The sequence below is a fragment of the Zootermopsis nevadensis genome, unplaced genomic scaffold (genome assembly GCF_977971745.1).
Source record: "Zootermopsis nevadensis isolate Lab colony 2312 unplaced genomic scaffold, Znev_1.0 Znev_ptg000017l, whole genome shotgun sequence".
Taxonomy (NCBI): Eukaryota; Metazoa; Arthropoda; class Insecta; order Blattodea; family Termopsidae; genus Zootermopsis; species Zootermopsis nevadensis.
Genome location: NW_028259149.1, coordinates 17,404,737 through 17,421,296, shown reverse-complemented (window position 1 = coordinate 17,421,296; position 16,560 = coordinate 17,404,737). Strand labels below are relative to the sequence as shown.

Below are 16,560 nucleotides of genomic sequence, written 5' to 3'. Positions count from 1 at the left end.
TGTGGATAAGTGGTTACTGGCTTGAAATAACTGATTATCCTGCCTGTCTTGAATAAACCGTGACTTCATACTTTCCATTTTATCGTATGAAAACGTCCTCCCGTTTTAGTCGATTCCAATTAGCATCAGCATCATCGTTAAATACAAGACTCTCATTGATATTACTCTCCTGTTGGGAAAATGAAATCAGCTGTAGATTTATATCATCTATGGTAGCAACTATAGAAATATTTTTAAACTTTCCTTAAAGCCAAGTGCCAAATGAGCAATCGTTCTTTACAGGTATACAAACAGTTATAACCATATTACTAAAGTATATATGATTACTTAAACATATAAATCTAAGATATATACTTCTGACGATTTATCGTTCCTGCTATTCCTTGCTGGTGATGCTGATCTTTGTTATTGAGTCTATAGCACAGAAAATGTAAACATGTTATTGTCCAGAGATGTTACCAAGATGGTCTATGGTACGGTTTGTGAGTAATCATGGCAGGTGTGGTGCCGTTACCTCAGAAAGTATCAAGTAGAAAGCAATGGACTTTACACGGTAAACTATTTTTTGAATTGCTATTTCTGTGTTATAAATGTCACTAAGTATGGTACTGGCAGGAAATTCATAAATCCGTGACTTAAAGTACCGCCAAAGCTATTTATACAAAACATAACCTTAAATGGTCGTAGCATACATCTCTGAAGTACGGGTTGAACCGTAAAGTTCATGTCCACAATAGGAAGATAACTACATTTTTACAATTACAATTATGTTTTATACATTTTTGACCAATTCTAGTTAAGATTGCCCAACATTAGTGGTGAAATTTTACATTTCATAACCTGGCAACGTTACGTAAATTTGATGTCAAGAAAAGGAAAAGCTTGTGACAGGAATTAGGCGTTGATTAAGCACCCGATAGTTCATCCTTGCATGAACTTGGTGTGTTGTCTTGTGTTATCAGTGTAACCTATTTCAAAAGAGTGGATGAAACCTCTTGTGCAGCCTTTTACTGCAGGGGCCTTATGCAGGTAAGTGCCGTGGTAAGGCTATATTATATGGCACATCATGGTAATACTACTGGAAAGTCATGCCTTTTTTTTCATTAACAACAGCTTTACAAGGAAGCCTAGATTTGATGTGACTCTTCATGCATTAAAATTTAACAACATATCAGTACATTGCAAACAAGAATATATCTTTATAGTACAACAGTATGCTCACTTTTTTTTACCAGTGTTTCAATATAGTTATGCTCTTCACCATCTGAACATATTTTTCCATTGTGACAATATTTTATTGTACATATTCTTTGTCTTAGATGGTCCTAGAGGGTCATTGCGACGCCTTCGAAGTCAGCTAGCTGAAGATGGGTGTCCCGAATCACAAGTTGTATTAGCAAAACTTCTACTAGAAGAGAAGTGTGGTAAGAATTTTCTCATTATAGCTGTGTAAAATTTTAGCCCTGTACAAGGGCATAAATAAATTCAAGAAGGGTTATCAACACAGAATTAACTTGGGAAAAGATAAGAATGGTGATCTGCTTGCATGCTGCAATGTTTCGAATAGGCGTTAGAATTACTTTAGTCGGCTATTGAATGTACATGGGTTAACAATATTAGGCAGACTGAAATACATATAACGGAGTCATTAGTAACTAAACCTAGTTAATTTGAGGTTCAGAATGCTATTGAAGGGCTGAAAAAGTATAAATAACCAGATGATGATCAAATTCTGTCAGAATTGGTCCAAGCTGAATATAATACATTACATGTTTTGCAGAAGAAAGTGTGTATGTACTGGAGGCTGTGCCCCTGTTCACTTTGCTTGCCAATTATGGTGAATGGTTTCCCATTCTTATTGTACCATCCTTCTCTCCTTTCCTAGTCTTCCCCTCATTTTACCAACTGACATTTTATATTACAATCTCACACATCATGATTACATTTTTAATAAACTACCATGAAGGTTTAATAAATTGTCATTATTTGTAACTTACTGATTTGCAAGTTGATAAGAAAGGTGACTGTGGCCCAAGGTCTTCAAAGGTTGAAAACCTCTGATATAATTTAGAGAGTAAAATTTAAAGGTTTGTTGTAATAAATGGCATCTGAACTCATGCATATTTCTGCAGTCACGTGGTTTCTGTTCCAGAAAATTTGATAGGACTAGAGTGTCTCTTTGAAATTCATTCTGTGTATTAATAAAGCAGTTTTATACCAAAGAAAAAATGATACGAACTATATCAGTGGAAAGGTTCTTAACAGTCTTGACAGGATAAAATGTAAACTGTACAGAAGTAAAAAAATGGAAAGCAAAGACCATTTTCCTGATGGATTTTAAGAATGTGTGTATGTATATAAACATATATCACTTCTGTTAGAACCATTTAAAATTAGTAGGAGGCAAACATGGATAGAATTTATAAAGTATTACTTACAGTAGAAATGGAGATGATCTTATATGTTACTGGCTTTGCTTCTGTAATGTGTACGTACACAGTGACAAGTTGAGTTACCTGGATTGTAATAAATCTGCAATATGTTTTGAACCAGTTTGTATTGATTCAGTGGTTTTGGGAATATAGTAGTTTCATATTAAAGCACTTTAAGGTGATTTCACTAAATTGGTCTTTGTGGACACCTTCTAGGTTCATGTTTTTTAAAGAAAATCTTCTGATACCTATAAACTAATTTGCATTTAGTGATAAATACTTACTAAACCTGACACATACAAATATTATCAGAATATTAATTATACTTCAAAATTGTTTGAGGTTACCTAATATAACTTCTAGAAGAGTATAATGCAACTTTCATAAGTCTGAACCTTTTATTTCTCCAGACATTAGGGTGATGTTAACTTCTGAATGAATGTTCATAGATACTTTCATTTGCCAACAATTGCAGTTTTACTGGAAAATGTTTAAAGAATTCTATGTATGGATGTAAAAGGTAACCTGAAATTTTACTGAAAACAAAGGAGAAAAATGTTTGTAACAAACAACTGAATTAAATTTGTTCTTGGAAGTGTGAAGTGAATATTTTACATTTTTGTAGAAGTAAATGTATGGGTACCGCCACGGTGGTCTAGCGGTTAGAACGCTGGCCTTGTAATCCTGGGGTCTCGGGTTCGATTCCCGGCGGTGCCCGAATTTATAACTTGTGTTGGGCAAGGCCGTGGTCTAGGCAACACGGAGTTTTCCTCCGTGGCATCCCAACAATTACTCCATTCACACACAGAAGAAGGCAATGGCAAACCACTTCTGGATCATCTGCCAAGAACGTATATGAACAGGTCCCAGTCCGAGAAAAGGATGGAAGGATCCTGTTCATATGGACCTGTCGTCAGACAGAACACTAAATAATAATAAGATGAGGTGGTCTAGCGGTTAGAACGCTGGCCTTGTAATCCTGGGGTCTCGGGTTCGATTCCCGGCGGTGCCCGAATTTATAACTTGTGTTGGGCAAGGCCGTGGTCTAGGCAACACGGAGTTTTCCTCCGTGGCATCCCAACAATTACTACATTCACACACAGAAGAAGGCAATGGCAAACCACTTCTGGATCATCTGCCAAGAACGTATATGAACAGGTCCCAGTCCGAGAAAAGGATGGAAGGATCCTGTTCATATGGACCTGTCGTCAGACAGAACACTAAATAATAATAAGATGAGGTGGTCTAGCGGTTAGAACGCTGGCCTTGTAATCCTGGGGTCTCGGGTTCGATTCCCGGCGGTGCCCGAATTTATAACTTGTGTTGGGCAAGGCCGTGGTCTAGGCAACACGGAGTTTTCCTCCGTGGCATCCCAACAATTACTCCATTCACACACAGAAGAAGGCAATGGCAAACCACTTCTGGATCATCTGCCAAGAACGTATATGAACAGGTCCCAGTCCGAGAAAAGGATGGAAGGATCCTGTCGTCAGACAGAACACTAATAATAATAATAAAAATGTATGTGTACAAAATTAAATTGGGACTTTGTGACAAGTTTGCCTGTGAAATGCCAGACAAGCCTATTATCTGTGCCCCTTTTTCATTCAGAACTGGATGTGGATAAAGAAGAGAATTCCAGGCTTGGAGTATACTGGCTGATAAAAGCATCCGAGCAAGGGAACATAGAAGCCACAAATATTCTGAAGCAGTGCTTAGAAACAGGGAAAGGTAAGATTTATTGGAAACCTATTACTTTCCTAAGACGTAGTAGCAATAACAACAACAATAGAATTTATTGGTCAAGTCTCGCTGATCAGATATTTTTTGTTGTGTTATTTAGGAATAACAGAGCATAATTATGTGGATGTCAAGTCTTGCCTGAACATGTCTCAAGATGAAAAACTGGTACGGAAAGCTGCTCGGGAAATGTTTTCAAGGTAATAAAAATGTATTTACTGATTATCAGGTTATTCCACGACACTGTTTTCAAAGAGGTTAGATAGCATGAAGTGGAATGATGAATGGTGCGTAGGTACAGATTTTGAAAAAGACGTTCATGGTTTATTTTAAAGTCCTTTCCCAGAATTCATTTGGAGAAACAGGAAAAATGTGAAAAACCTTGGGTGGAATAACTGGTAACTTACTTGAACCAGGTACCTTTTGAATACAGGCACAGAATGTTACCATTATATCAGCCGTCTTGGTAAATAAAAGTTGTATTTTGTCAACTTCTGATTCTGTGGAATAAAAATAGAGGATTATAAATGTGAATGATGAATGGGTGAAATGTAGGGATAGTCTGTTTCAAGATAGCTTTCCAGTACTTGCCTGGATGGACTGAGATGATCTTGTAAAAATTAAGGATGGTTGCAATTTGAATATCTACCAAAGGGTAATTTCATTTCAATCCCTTTCATTTTAAATTTTAGTCATGAAACCTGAAGGGAAAAAGAACACAGATTTGGACATAGATGAAAGGACCTTAAAATAGCAGGATGTGAGGATGTGGACTAGATTAATTTGAGTTGGGATATGGTCCAGTGGCAGGCTCAAGGATGCTACTTTTTTGATTAGTTAGTTAATCAGTCAGTATAACTCTACTTTACAAAAGCTGCAATCAAATTCTGTAAATAAAAATGGCTTATTATACAGAATGTGATAAATTGATACATGACATGAAATATAGATCTCATGAAGTTCTATTATCTTTATTTTAAATATTTTCTGGTAGGTTGTGTGTCTAACAAAATATAATAAAGAGTAATTCCTGTCACTGCATTACGTAGCGTGATTAGCTTTTGAACAATACATTTGTATTTGCATGAGAGCCTGTGTATTATACAGACGTCACAGAGAACATTTTTATATAGTAAACATACTCTTGATGATTACTTGTCCCTCCAGTCTCTCATCAGGGCAGGAGTTCATCACAACAACCCAACTTCAACGAAGAATGCAATTGGTAGAAAAGAATACAGACAAACGAGTTGAACCAGCCCAGATTTCGTTTGAGGAGAATGAACAAAAACAGGAAAGTGATGACGATATTTCTACTGTAAAGGAAGGAGGAGAAAACCATCCAGTAATGAATGAAATGGCTGAGGAAGATAATGGGGGTGAGAAGAGACTGATTATTTAACATGTATGACTTGAAACTATACAGCCATGCTATTATTATGAGTACATTCTAGTGTTCTGTGAATGAATTATTATTAACTTTACTACTATTAATATTATAATATACATAGGTCTTCCTATTTCCCACAGATACCTTGTATGCATTTCTTATTCCACTAATCTGTGTTACATGTCCCACCGTTCATCCTTGATTTTTCACTAACTGAAATATGTATTTTTGTACTATGAAATTGGTTTTTAGTCATTTTATTTGAAGTTTTATCACTTTAACAAAAACCTTAGAGAAATATAGTAATAACATTTTGGGATCATCAATGAAGTATGAATTTTGAAAATTTCAGACTGGATGGATCGAGGAGAATATTCCGGGGAGAAGCTTACTGAAGATCATCTTGTATCTGCAGCAGCCACGTATTCTCAAGGGGAGCTACCCTTGGTCCATCAAGTGTTAACTCTGACTGATCCACAACACCGAGATATTGATGCTATGAATTTCCTACATCGTGCTTTGTTACACCCTCTCATAACTCTCAGATCTGTTTATGGAAACTTAGTGGAAAGCCTTGCTAAGCAAGGTGGGCCTTTGTTATCATCACTCTTTCCAACAGCACTGACACATGTTCAGACCTTCATTTTACTATTCATATACTCCATCCTTGGCGCCGAAAGTATAATCTTGTTTATTCCGATGACATTATACTACATATCGTTTTGTGTCATGGTTGTGTCAACATTTCAGATGTTACATCGAAGACGTGAATTCAGTGATTTCCGAGTCTGGTCGCAGCTTTTCCTTAGTTATAGTGGTGGAAACGTGAACCCAGAGGAAGCAGAATATCAATATTGCAGCAAAAAATTACGACCATATGGCCATTTCTTTCTTGCTCTGTTAATTAACCTAATTGTCTATCCACACATAGCTCCTCAGTGGACACCACAATCTGAACTCACAATACTTGCATTTTTCTTAACAATCCTCACTCTTTATACTTTCATGGATGATAAACGTACTCCAGATTTTCTGGCTTTATTCTCGTTTGCCGTACACGTTCTTGCCAAGTATCCGTACGAGACAGATGCCGTAGTAAGGCAGGGCTGGAGGTTTCTGGATATCCGTGTTCCTACGTTTGCCTCATATGTTGTTGGTAATGGCATAGAGTTCTGCCTCAATTTTCGTGCCATTTTCTACCTTCTCATTCCAGCTGTATTTGCTAAGATTGCAGCACGAGACAATTGGCGTGGAACATACAAGACTCTAATACCACACTGCGTTACATTATCATGGTGGCAAATGGCTGTGATATCCTCTCAAGGCGCAACATGGTATGGTCTGATTCGGAGTACTCTGGCATTAGTTGGACTTGTCTTGTTCTTGCCTTTGGCTGGCCTTGCAACCATTTTGCTTCCTGTTGCTGCTGTAGGAAGGTACCTGGCAGATTCGGCTGTACTTGTTCGTGTGACTGCCACAGTAGTCCTGGCATCACTGCCTCTTGCACTCTCATGGTATCTTGGCCGCTGTAGAGCACACGGCACAGCAGGAGGATTCATCGACAGACTTATCACAAGGATCCAGGTAATGTAATTCTGATAGGGTCTTCTTGATGAGTTGATTGCTATTCAGCTGATCAAGAAAATTCTTACTTCCACAGAACCTTAAAATTCATCACAGTGTTCACAAAAACCCACTGTCTTTCTTTTCTCATCTTTCTCCTTTTCTTTAATTTCTCTCATTTCCTTTTCAACCTTTCTTTATTTATTTATTTGTGTTAAACTAGAAAATTATAAGTAGTACTTAGAAAACAATTTTTTTTTAAAGTGTAACAAAGCAACATATAAAACTTAAAATCATTCCTTATCTTTAATTGATTACAAAAGCTGTTTTGTTGCATTGTACAGAAGTACATGTGCACAGCAGGCCATAATAGATGAGTGAAGTCTCTTGTTTCAGTGAATTGTTTTCACAAAGCAGATGTTTTCAATATCATACAGAGAAAAATAATTTCTTACTCTGTACATTGTGCTAAACTTTGCAACAATAGAACTATATCTGCAAAAAATAAATTTAACAGCACTCGTAGTATATTTCTAATCTAATTCTGACAGACATGTTACAATGATGCTTTTGACACCGTTCATAACCAGATATTTGTCATATGTTAGTAAACTATTCAAACTGATGAAGAACACAGCATAAATTATACTGAATTATGTCTTTTTTAATCATAAACATGCTAAAAGTATATAAAATGAAGCTGGGTTTACTTATAATAAAATAGCATAATATGAAAGAGTAAATACAAATTTATTCAATATGTAATATCTTATTTCCAACATTACTTAATCTCTGTTGGTGTGATGGGACACACTCCATTCATATTCCCCAACATAATCATAATGAAATACTTTTCTCTACGATAGAACTGAACTGGAATGACATAAAACAAACATACTTTTTCTGTTTGTGTGTCCAGATCATGCTTGGTGTAATAGGTGCTGTATCATTGCTACTGCCAGCATTGTCAGATCTGGTTGGACAGACGGACGCTATTGTCGACTATTCGGAAGGTAGTGGAGGGACGCTGAGCTGGGAGCAGTACCAGAATCACTGTCATCAGCCAGCGTGGGAACAGTCATCTGTTGCCTTGGTACAGTTACACTGCTCTCACCTCGCTGGCTCTCCAGTTGGCTGGGATGGATACGTCACAGATGTCAAGATACAGAGCATCAGTAATACCTTGGAAGCAGTTTTTTCTAAGTGAGTAGTGCAGTTGCCCTGCAGTCTAAGGTGCATGTGGTACTGGGCAGTTTGACAACTGGGATTACAGAATTGATTTATACTCAGGACACAAGTATGTCTACCTTTTGGGGGGCATATTTTTGAGTGTATGTGATGCCTTGTAATGGACTGATTTGCTGGCCAAGGAATACATCTGCAGGAAGAACTATTTCAGAATTAATTAATTTTGAATAAGAACAGTTGTAACAATTATACACTGTATTTTATGGAGTGTGTTGCATTGAGCATGTCTGTTAAGGGAAAGATGGGGGAAAGCAGTTTGTTTTCTCAAGCAGCGAACACATTATTTTTAAACCACATTTAAACTTTTTCCAAATAGGTGAAATAAATATCACTGTCTTCATATAGAAGAGATGTTAACTACATTAGAGCCCAGAATGGGGAAAATTCAAATGGAAAATTTTGATGTTGTTTGATGTTGTTGGATGTAACGAGATAATCTATTAATGCTGTAGCTCAGTCAGTATAGTGACTAGCTACGAGCTGGACGACCGGGGTTCGATCCCCGACTGGGGCAGAGGATTTTTCCTCTAGCCTCTGCATCCAGACCGGCTCTGGGGCCCACCCAGCCTCCTCTACAATGGGTACCGGGGGTAAAGCCGACCGGGGCGTGATGCTGACCACTCACCCCCATCTAGTGCCGGGGTCAAGGAAGAGAGGAGCTATACCTCCACTCACCCCAAGCGCCTACATGGCGTATAGTGGGACAAACTTTACTTTACTTTTACTATTAATGCTGAATGCATCAATTTGTTATTCCAGTAGGATGCAGTAAAATTTCACCTGAATGTTCACAGGCTGCCAACACCTCTACGTGATACTTTGACCTGCTTTTATGGTGAAAGATATGATCCTGACTGTAATGCAGAAACTACACTTGAATCTGCCCTAGCAAGTTGCAAGCTACTAAAAGATTTAAAGTTAAGGCATGCCAGCTGTCATCTTGAGGCATGGAATAGGTACGAACCTCATGTCTTAAGTGCATTCGTTTGAAATTGTGTTTGAATGAACATAAACTACAAAATACATCTATGAAAAAGCCCAAAATTAAACTTCATTGTGGTGGTCATTTTTATGTTACTTTTTCATTAGTCAGACAACTGTTGTGATATACCACAACAAAAACTAATGTGTACAGTTTGACATTTCTTTATTTTAAAAGCAACCAAGATAATGAAACTAATGAAGTGTGGTTTTTATTCTTGTCCTGTACTGTCATTGAACATATTGCTAGGTTAAACTTTGAGTAATTATGAATACATTAAATTTTCTTTAAGTCACCATGTGAATCTTGTATTATAGAAGTCATGAAAATGGAGTGTCTATAACCCAAAATGTCCATTCCCTGAAGAGTGGAATATGTGAAGTAATGAAGGCAGCAAACAGTAATAATGGTTAATCCCTGCCTGATTTTGTTTAATAAAAATAAATATTAAAACTGAGTCAAAAGATTTAAAATAAAATTCTCTTATTTACTGCACAATTTCTGTGTTTATACACTGCATCTGTTCTATATGTATACTATTCAGACTTCCATCTGGTATCTTCTCAGCCCTAAAAGTGATTTATACCACATGAACGTAAAAGGCAGCTGTCAAAGTATGCCTCTGGGTAAACAAAGATTTTAGTAGAATCATAAATTTCTTTATGCGAACTACTGTAAACTGGCCGTAAATTCATGCTACAAAAATGGCTGTTACACGATCACATGATATAGTATAACCCCTAGCATCTTGCTTAATTTCATGAACAGACAAAAATAATGGTTTTAACCTACATGTTCAGACCACTTCAATTTCCAGTTTAAAATTTTGGTATGCAAATTTGTTTGCACTTTACACATGCATACTTTCATCATCATATTCATGTGAATACTGCAGTAATTATTTATTATTATCATCATCATATTTGTTATTTGCACTGTTTCTTTCTCCCCACAGGTACAAATTTGAAGTTGGAGTAAAAATGAAATCGGGTATGTGGGGGAAAGGAGCCGAGGTGACACTTATTGCAGATGATTCATTCCGTAACTTCACCTTGGCGCTTCGTCCTGGTGATCGTGTGTGGTTCACTGGTCATCTGATGAGTGGTACTGGGAGAGACAATAGTGAGAATTTGCTTGGTGGATTGAAACCACAGGTGGATCTGGAAGAAATCGGGTGTTTGGGGTGCCATAGAAGCGAACTACAGATACATAAGAAAGACAATGCCGCAATGAAAAGTGGAAGTCCTACTTCATTAGTAGCATATGGATATGCTGGTCTGAAGTCAGTACTGAACTTCATATTCAATCCTTTAGTGATATTCAAATGAAAAAAGATTCTAAGTGTTCAGGTAAACATGAAATATTTTCATAGATTGTATGGTTTAGAGATCAGTGTTCGATGTAATAAGATGTTAGCCGTTCCCTAACAAATTATGACTGATTTGACTTTGCTTAAGTCTACGTATATTCTATTACAATAACTTGTATATGTGCTTTATGTTCTGTGTCTAACCCTTTCATTGTAACAGTTCTGATGAATATAGAAAAGCTCATTATGCATTATTAATGGGACAGTTCTACCATGCAGGAAATTACATTATGTTACAAACAGAACTATGCTGCTAAATATATACAATGTTTATTTCTGTTTCAAGATATTTCACAGAGTAAAGAAAGGAATGTAAAAAATTAATGTCTTAAATTGACATTGATTTTAAAGATAGAAAATAAACACATTCCTATATCTATGCAGGGTTGGAATGTCACAATAATATCCAAATACTGGCATGTAATTGAATATTTATAGATAGCCAATTCACATACTTTTTCTTTACTAATAATCAATAATAATTAACTCTCCAAGTAGTTTTCATTGCTCTTTTTTTCTCTCCAGATTGTGATCATCCATTGATATATTTTCATGTTTTGCTCTGTATTGTTCCTAGATTTGAGAATCTTTGTTGTTTGACGGGATGTCAAAGTAACATTGATAGGCATACTCTAGTCTCTCTTTGTGTGAAAAATTGTTATTTTTCTTGTTTCCTTCATATAGAATTTTATCGCAGTTACTTTTTATAATTTTAAACTGTGTCATTTACATGAAGACAAACACAATATTTATATTTATGTTTAAAAACATTCATACTGGTTTAAACATGCAGCAAATATAACATTCTACATGAAGTTGAACGTTGACATAGAACACTGTGCATGATTGCACTATAGAAGACTTTCAAGTACTGGCTGAAATGATGATCCCACAAAGAGCCCATTTTTGCTGTTTATTATATGTGTGTGATATAACTATGACTTTGGGGGCAAACTACTTTTTGAGTAACATTAAATTTTCTGTTCAATGTGCAAGATGTTGTGGTAAAGTAGTTACAACTCCTGTTTTGTATTTGAGAGATCTCAGGTTCAAATCTTGACTTAATGGCCAACTATCCTGATGAAGGGTTTTCAAAGATATCCTTATGCACTCCAGGAAAGGAGTGTAAATTTAAAGACTAAAACAAGCTGAAGAGGTCTTCAGAGTGAATTTATTGGAAGATCGTAGCATCCAATATTAATATCAAAGAAGAATAGTACAATACCTTTCTCAATCACCTATCAGCTTAAATATTAACATAATGGGAAACACTAAAATCTATACTGATACAATCAGCCATGGATGCCTTGGGCAAGAAGAAAAAGTTAAAATATAAAAGCGCTTTACCCATATGGAATGAAAAAATAGCAACTTTAATCACAAATAAAAAGGAAGCATATTTACAATACCTGAACTCACATTTAATATGAGATAAGATTGAAAGAATATGAGAGACTGTCAGTAGTAGTTAAAAAGAAGTGTGACATGTTAAGCGCAAAGTTGGGAGACATTTGCATGGCCATCAGACAGAGGCATATAAAATTTTAAAAGAATTAAATAAAAATGAAAGAGATAATTTAAAATTAAATTTCATTACATGAAAAGTATGGTTCAAATATTATCACAGTCTGTGGACAGCAGATAATGAAGAAGAAGCCACCCAAATAGCTATTGAGACTGACAAAGTTTACCTTATAACTTTAGAATAACTTATGGAAGTAATTAAAAACATCAAAGGCAGAAAATCACTGGAGTCAGAAGACATTAATACAGGTAGGACTCGGTTTACGCCGCTTCAATTTACGCCTGCTTCACTTTTGCGCCTCTCATAAATAACGACTGGAGGGGGTGACGAGTCATCACTCTGCCCGACTTTGTAATAAAACTATAATACTAAATGATAAACTATGGCCTAAAATTTAAATAAATAAACAAAAAAGGGGATATAAAATGGGACGAGAAGAAGCAAATTACATAACCACGGACTAAGAACTACAAGTGAACTGACAAACATGCACTGGTGTCTAGAGAACAGGTTGCCGAAAGGTTAAGGAAAGTGAAGCTGACTGCAATGCCAGTTAGTACACTAACTGAAATCAATGCAATAGGCTGTTGCTCTTATTAATAAGGGATGTGAGATCTTCTGTAGCAACAACCCCAACTGGGAGCGGAGCTCAACCATTAAGAGAGGAATTGATACAGTTCTACGGCCATACTATAACTTATTATCAGAAAAGAAGAAAACCAAACACACATCTATTCTATCGTTTTTAAAGCAGTACATTTTCTTTCTTTTTCTTAAACATTATACAATTTTCAATACGTAAATTTCATGCAATAAAACATTTTGTGTTGATTACTGAAAATCTTGGAACGGAACCTAATGTATTTACATATGTTCCCATTATATTTTTGCTTCATTTTACGCCAGAAATCTCAGGAACCTAACCCCAGCGTAAACCGAGTCCTACCTGTAATGAACCAAAAAGTTTTCTTGTAAAATTATTAGATTTCCTAAAAATATGTTGGATATATGGCAACATACCAGAAGAGAAGAATAGCAGTTATAGTCCCCATATATGAAAAAGGTGATGGGAAGAACTGCATCAAATACCGTGGTATAAGTGTGTTAAATACAGGATACAAAATATATGTTTGCATTACTACATAACGTGTGATGACAATGTCTGTGGTGTTATTCCTCCAAGAACAAAATTACTTCAGAAAGCAGAGATTGTGTATTCTCCATGTCCCAAATCATTGAGAAACATGGAGAATATAAAAGTAAGGCTGTCCCGCTACATGCCATGTAGGCGCTTGGGGTGAGAGGCGGTATAGCTCCTACTCATTCTTGACCTCGGCACTACATGGGGGTGAGTGGTCAGCGTCACGCCCTGGCACGCTTTACCCGGAGAAGGACCCCAGTACCCATTGTGTAGGAGGTTGGGTGGGCCCCACAGCCGGTCTGGACGCAGAGGCTATAGGAAAAATCCCGTGCCCTCGTCAGGGATCAAACCCCAGTTGTCCAGTCCATAATCAGTCACTACATTGATCTACTCGGCTCACACACAGAGAATATACCAACATACACAATTTTTATCAATTTAAAGAAAGCATCTGATACAATAAACAGAGTAAAACTTTGGAAAATCTTGCAAAACAAAGGTATACAAAGACATTTAATAAGAACTGTTCACAGTGTGTTTATGAACACAGTAACTACAATCAAAACAATTCAGAACCAGTGAGGACTACAAAGAAATATCACAAGGGGTTAGACAAGGGTATCATATGCAAGGGCTGGAGAAATGATTTTCATCATTCCAGTGTACAAGAATGAGAGAAATACAATACACATGCTTATCAACAGACTTAATTAATAATTCCCCTATTCATTTTATAGAACAATGCTAAAAATCATTTATGAAATAGCTGTGCTTTAAAAAGCTAAAACTTCATCGCACCTGATGATTCAACATCGCCAAAACCAAACATCACCTTACAACAAAATCCTCAGAATTTATTTCCCTGACACATTTTTATATTATCCTCCCATTTCTCTAGGCCATTATGTGTGAAAGAACTCTAGAACCCACCCAATCTCCCATACAAAAAGTATTTAGAATCTTTGCCTAGAACTAGTTTGACCATTCAATCTAATGCTGCAGTTAAGAATACATGCAGCTATGCATCCACACTCCTTATATGTCTTCACAGTCTGACGCTGAAGCCAAAGCTTTTGTCTTTCATAACATGGAGTTCTGCTTTTTACTATTTTTAACAAGATGTACTGGAAAGAAATAAAATGCATACTTCCTTGATGTGCTTCAATTCTTTTAGTGACACTATCATAAAACAGTGTTCTGAAACCTTTTTCACATACAGTATACCGTAATTTGTCACAGATGCATGACAGCACACCACAAAAAAGTGGTACAAACTATACTATATAAGTATCTACATATAAATACTTGCCCTATAAGAATACAGGCATATGAAAAAACATAACACACTGAATAAAACTACTGATGATGAACTAGTGTTGGTGTCTGCGTTACAAATTATAATTATGAAAGACAGATGATAGAATACAATTTTATTAAAATATAAGTCCTCTGTACCAAAGGACATGTCATATTGTCTTAATAAAGTATCCACTATAAATTCAAGAAAGTATATTTTATATTTAACCTGCATGTGAACTATTATATTAACAAGCCAAACTTCCCATACCTCTTTGCTGTTTCACGTGATAGTTGCGCCTGCTTCGTTGAGCAAGGGGGAATGGTACATGGCAAAATTGTAAATAATTGACCTCTCATTTCTTCATAATGGAAACAAGATCCTAACAGCCATGTCAGAAATCACAAGGTATTCATTCACTTAGCCGAAATATGTCAAATTAGAGTTCACAGAACGTAAATTTAAGGGTTCTGTCTGTCTTCAGATCCCTCGGTTCTTGAGATTTCAAAGGAGGAAAGTTGCAAGGACACCTACTCACGATTCTGGAACCCAGTTTAAATATTCCACGTCCCTGATTAGTTCGAAAACTTTTGCTGCTGTACGGCCAAATATTTTTCAGTGACGATTTATTTCTAGCAGCAAGTGAGCACACAGCTGGCATCATTTCAATGCACCCACTAATTATGTTTGGTACCACAACTTACCGCGTAATCCTTGAATTTTGTCCATACTGCTCGGGATATTTTCGTTCTTGCCCTACTTTTTTTTTTGTTCAGTTCATTAAAATGAACGAAAATATGACAGGAACGCCACTTTAGCAATCCACTCATCAGCAAGTAATTACGCGTACTCGCCCCCTAAAAAGTTACAAAAACACCCGTCGTAACGAAGCTCAGCTACACGAATTAATACCTTTCCACAATTTTCCGTGCACGTGACAACCATCGTACTACCACGTGAAGCTAGAAAGAGGTGTGTTCATAACCCAGGTCCTAGCACAAAACCGAAGTAGTTGAAGGGCCGCGATTTGAAGTCAACAACTTTTACGTCATCCAAAACATTCTTCTAAAGATCAGGCAAAGATGGCTTCGCCATGAACAAGGCAGTGGTCAAACATTATTTCTCGATTCACTTTCGCTACTAAGCTTCTCAGTTTATCTGTCACTGATGATGCCCCTTCTGCGCAGGCACTGATATAGTCCTTTCATTGCAGTCCATTTGCGCGAAGATATTCCGTACTAAAACGAAGTATCTCACCGCCGGCTGCTCACTCTGCAAGTTCCTCGCAGAAAAATAAATTATTTGTGATTATACCTTCATCGATGTATCGAATGTTGACGATAAGTTTAGCGTCACCACTGATATCAGAATATTCGTTGACCTGAATGGATTACTTATTCCTGTCTTCCTCCTCCAAATTACTTTCATTTCACTAGATATATCACTAACTCAGCGACTGCTGAGGGGTGAAGTTCATAAATTATTTTTAGTACTAGCACTGATTGGTGAAATGTACCTTGCAATGAATTTGTTCTTGTTGGAAATTGATGTATGGAATTATTTATTATTAACTGCAAATGGGTTTATACCTGGTGGTAGTGGTGCTACAATAAGACAAACAAAACAACACACAAAATAAAACAACTTATAAGATTACAAAACCATAAGGCACAAGTATTTAAACACAACAGATAACCTAAAGTAGATAACTTCAAAATTAATACCAACTAGACATAAGACAGTAACAGTAATGAATTACATACGTCATGAACTGATGCACTCACATTTCATCAGGAACTTCTGTTCACTTCACTGCACTTATGAATGGGCAATGAAAGAAAGTAAAATCACAAAATACTGGACCAGCACTGTT

General features: G+C 36.5%; 2 protein-coding genes across 2 annotated transcripts in view; one reads left to right on the top strand and one right to left on the bottom strand.

The window, feature by feature from the left end:
- Gprk2 (G protein-coupled receptor kinase 2) overlaps positions 1 to 16,085 on the bottom strand; it is a 120,392-nt gene extending 104,307 nt beyond the window's left edge. Inside the window, exon 1 of the mRNA XM_087350647.1 lies at positions 15,392 to 16,085. The gene's annotated coding sequence lies outside the window, so the exon portion shown is untranslated. The remainder of the gene's footprint in view (positions 1 to 15,391) is intronic.
- Positions 430 to 14,545, top strand: wfs1 (wolframin ER transmembrane glycoprotein wfs1). The gene is made up of 9 exons (XM_022074165.2): positions 430 to 553; positions 1,320 to 1,424; positions 4,044 to 4,163; positions 4,276 to 4,372; positions 5,340 to 5,551; positions 5,915 to 7,146; positions 8,045 to 8,328; positions 9,168 to 9,329; positions 10,311 to 14,545. Exons 1-9 carry the CDS (start codon positions 493 to 495, stop codon positions 10,681 to 10,683), a joined length of 2,646 nt encoding a protein of 881 aa, XP_021929857.2. The 5' UTR covers positions 430 to 492; the 3' UTR covers positions 10,684 to 14,545.
- Positions 16,086 to 16,560: the final 475 nt, after the last annotated feature.

Bases quoted from the DNA above. Each gene is read 5' to 3' on its own strand.
- wfs1 (XM_022074165.2), top strand. From the start codon at position 493: ATGGCAGGTGTGGTGCCGTTACCTCAGAAAGTATCAAGTAGAAAGCAA. The intron at 4,373-5,339 runs GTAATAAAAATG...TTGTCCCTCCAG, and splicing joins GCTCGGGAAATGTTTTCAAG to TCTCTCATCAGGGCAGGAGT. The intron at 8,329-9,167 runs GTGAGTAGTGCA...GAATGTTCACAG, and splicing joins TTGGAAGCAGTTTTTTCTAA to GCTGCCAACACCTCTACGTG.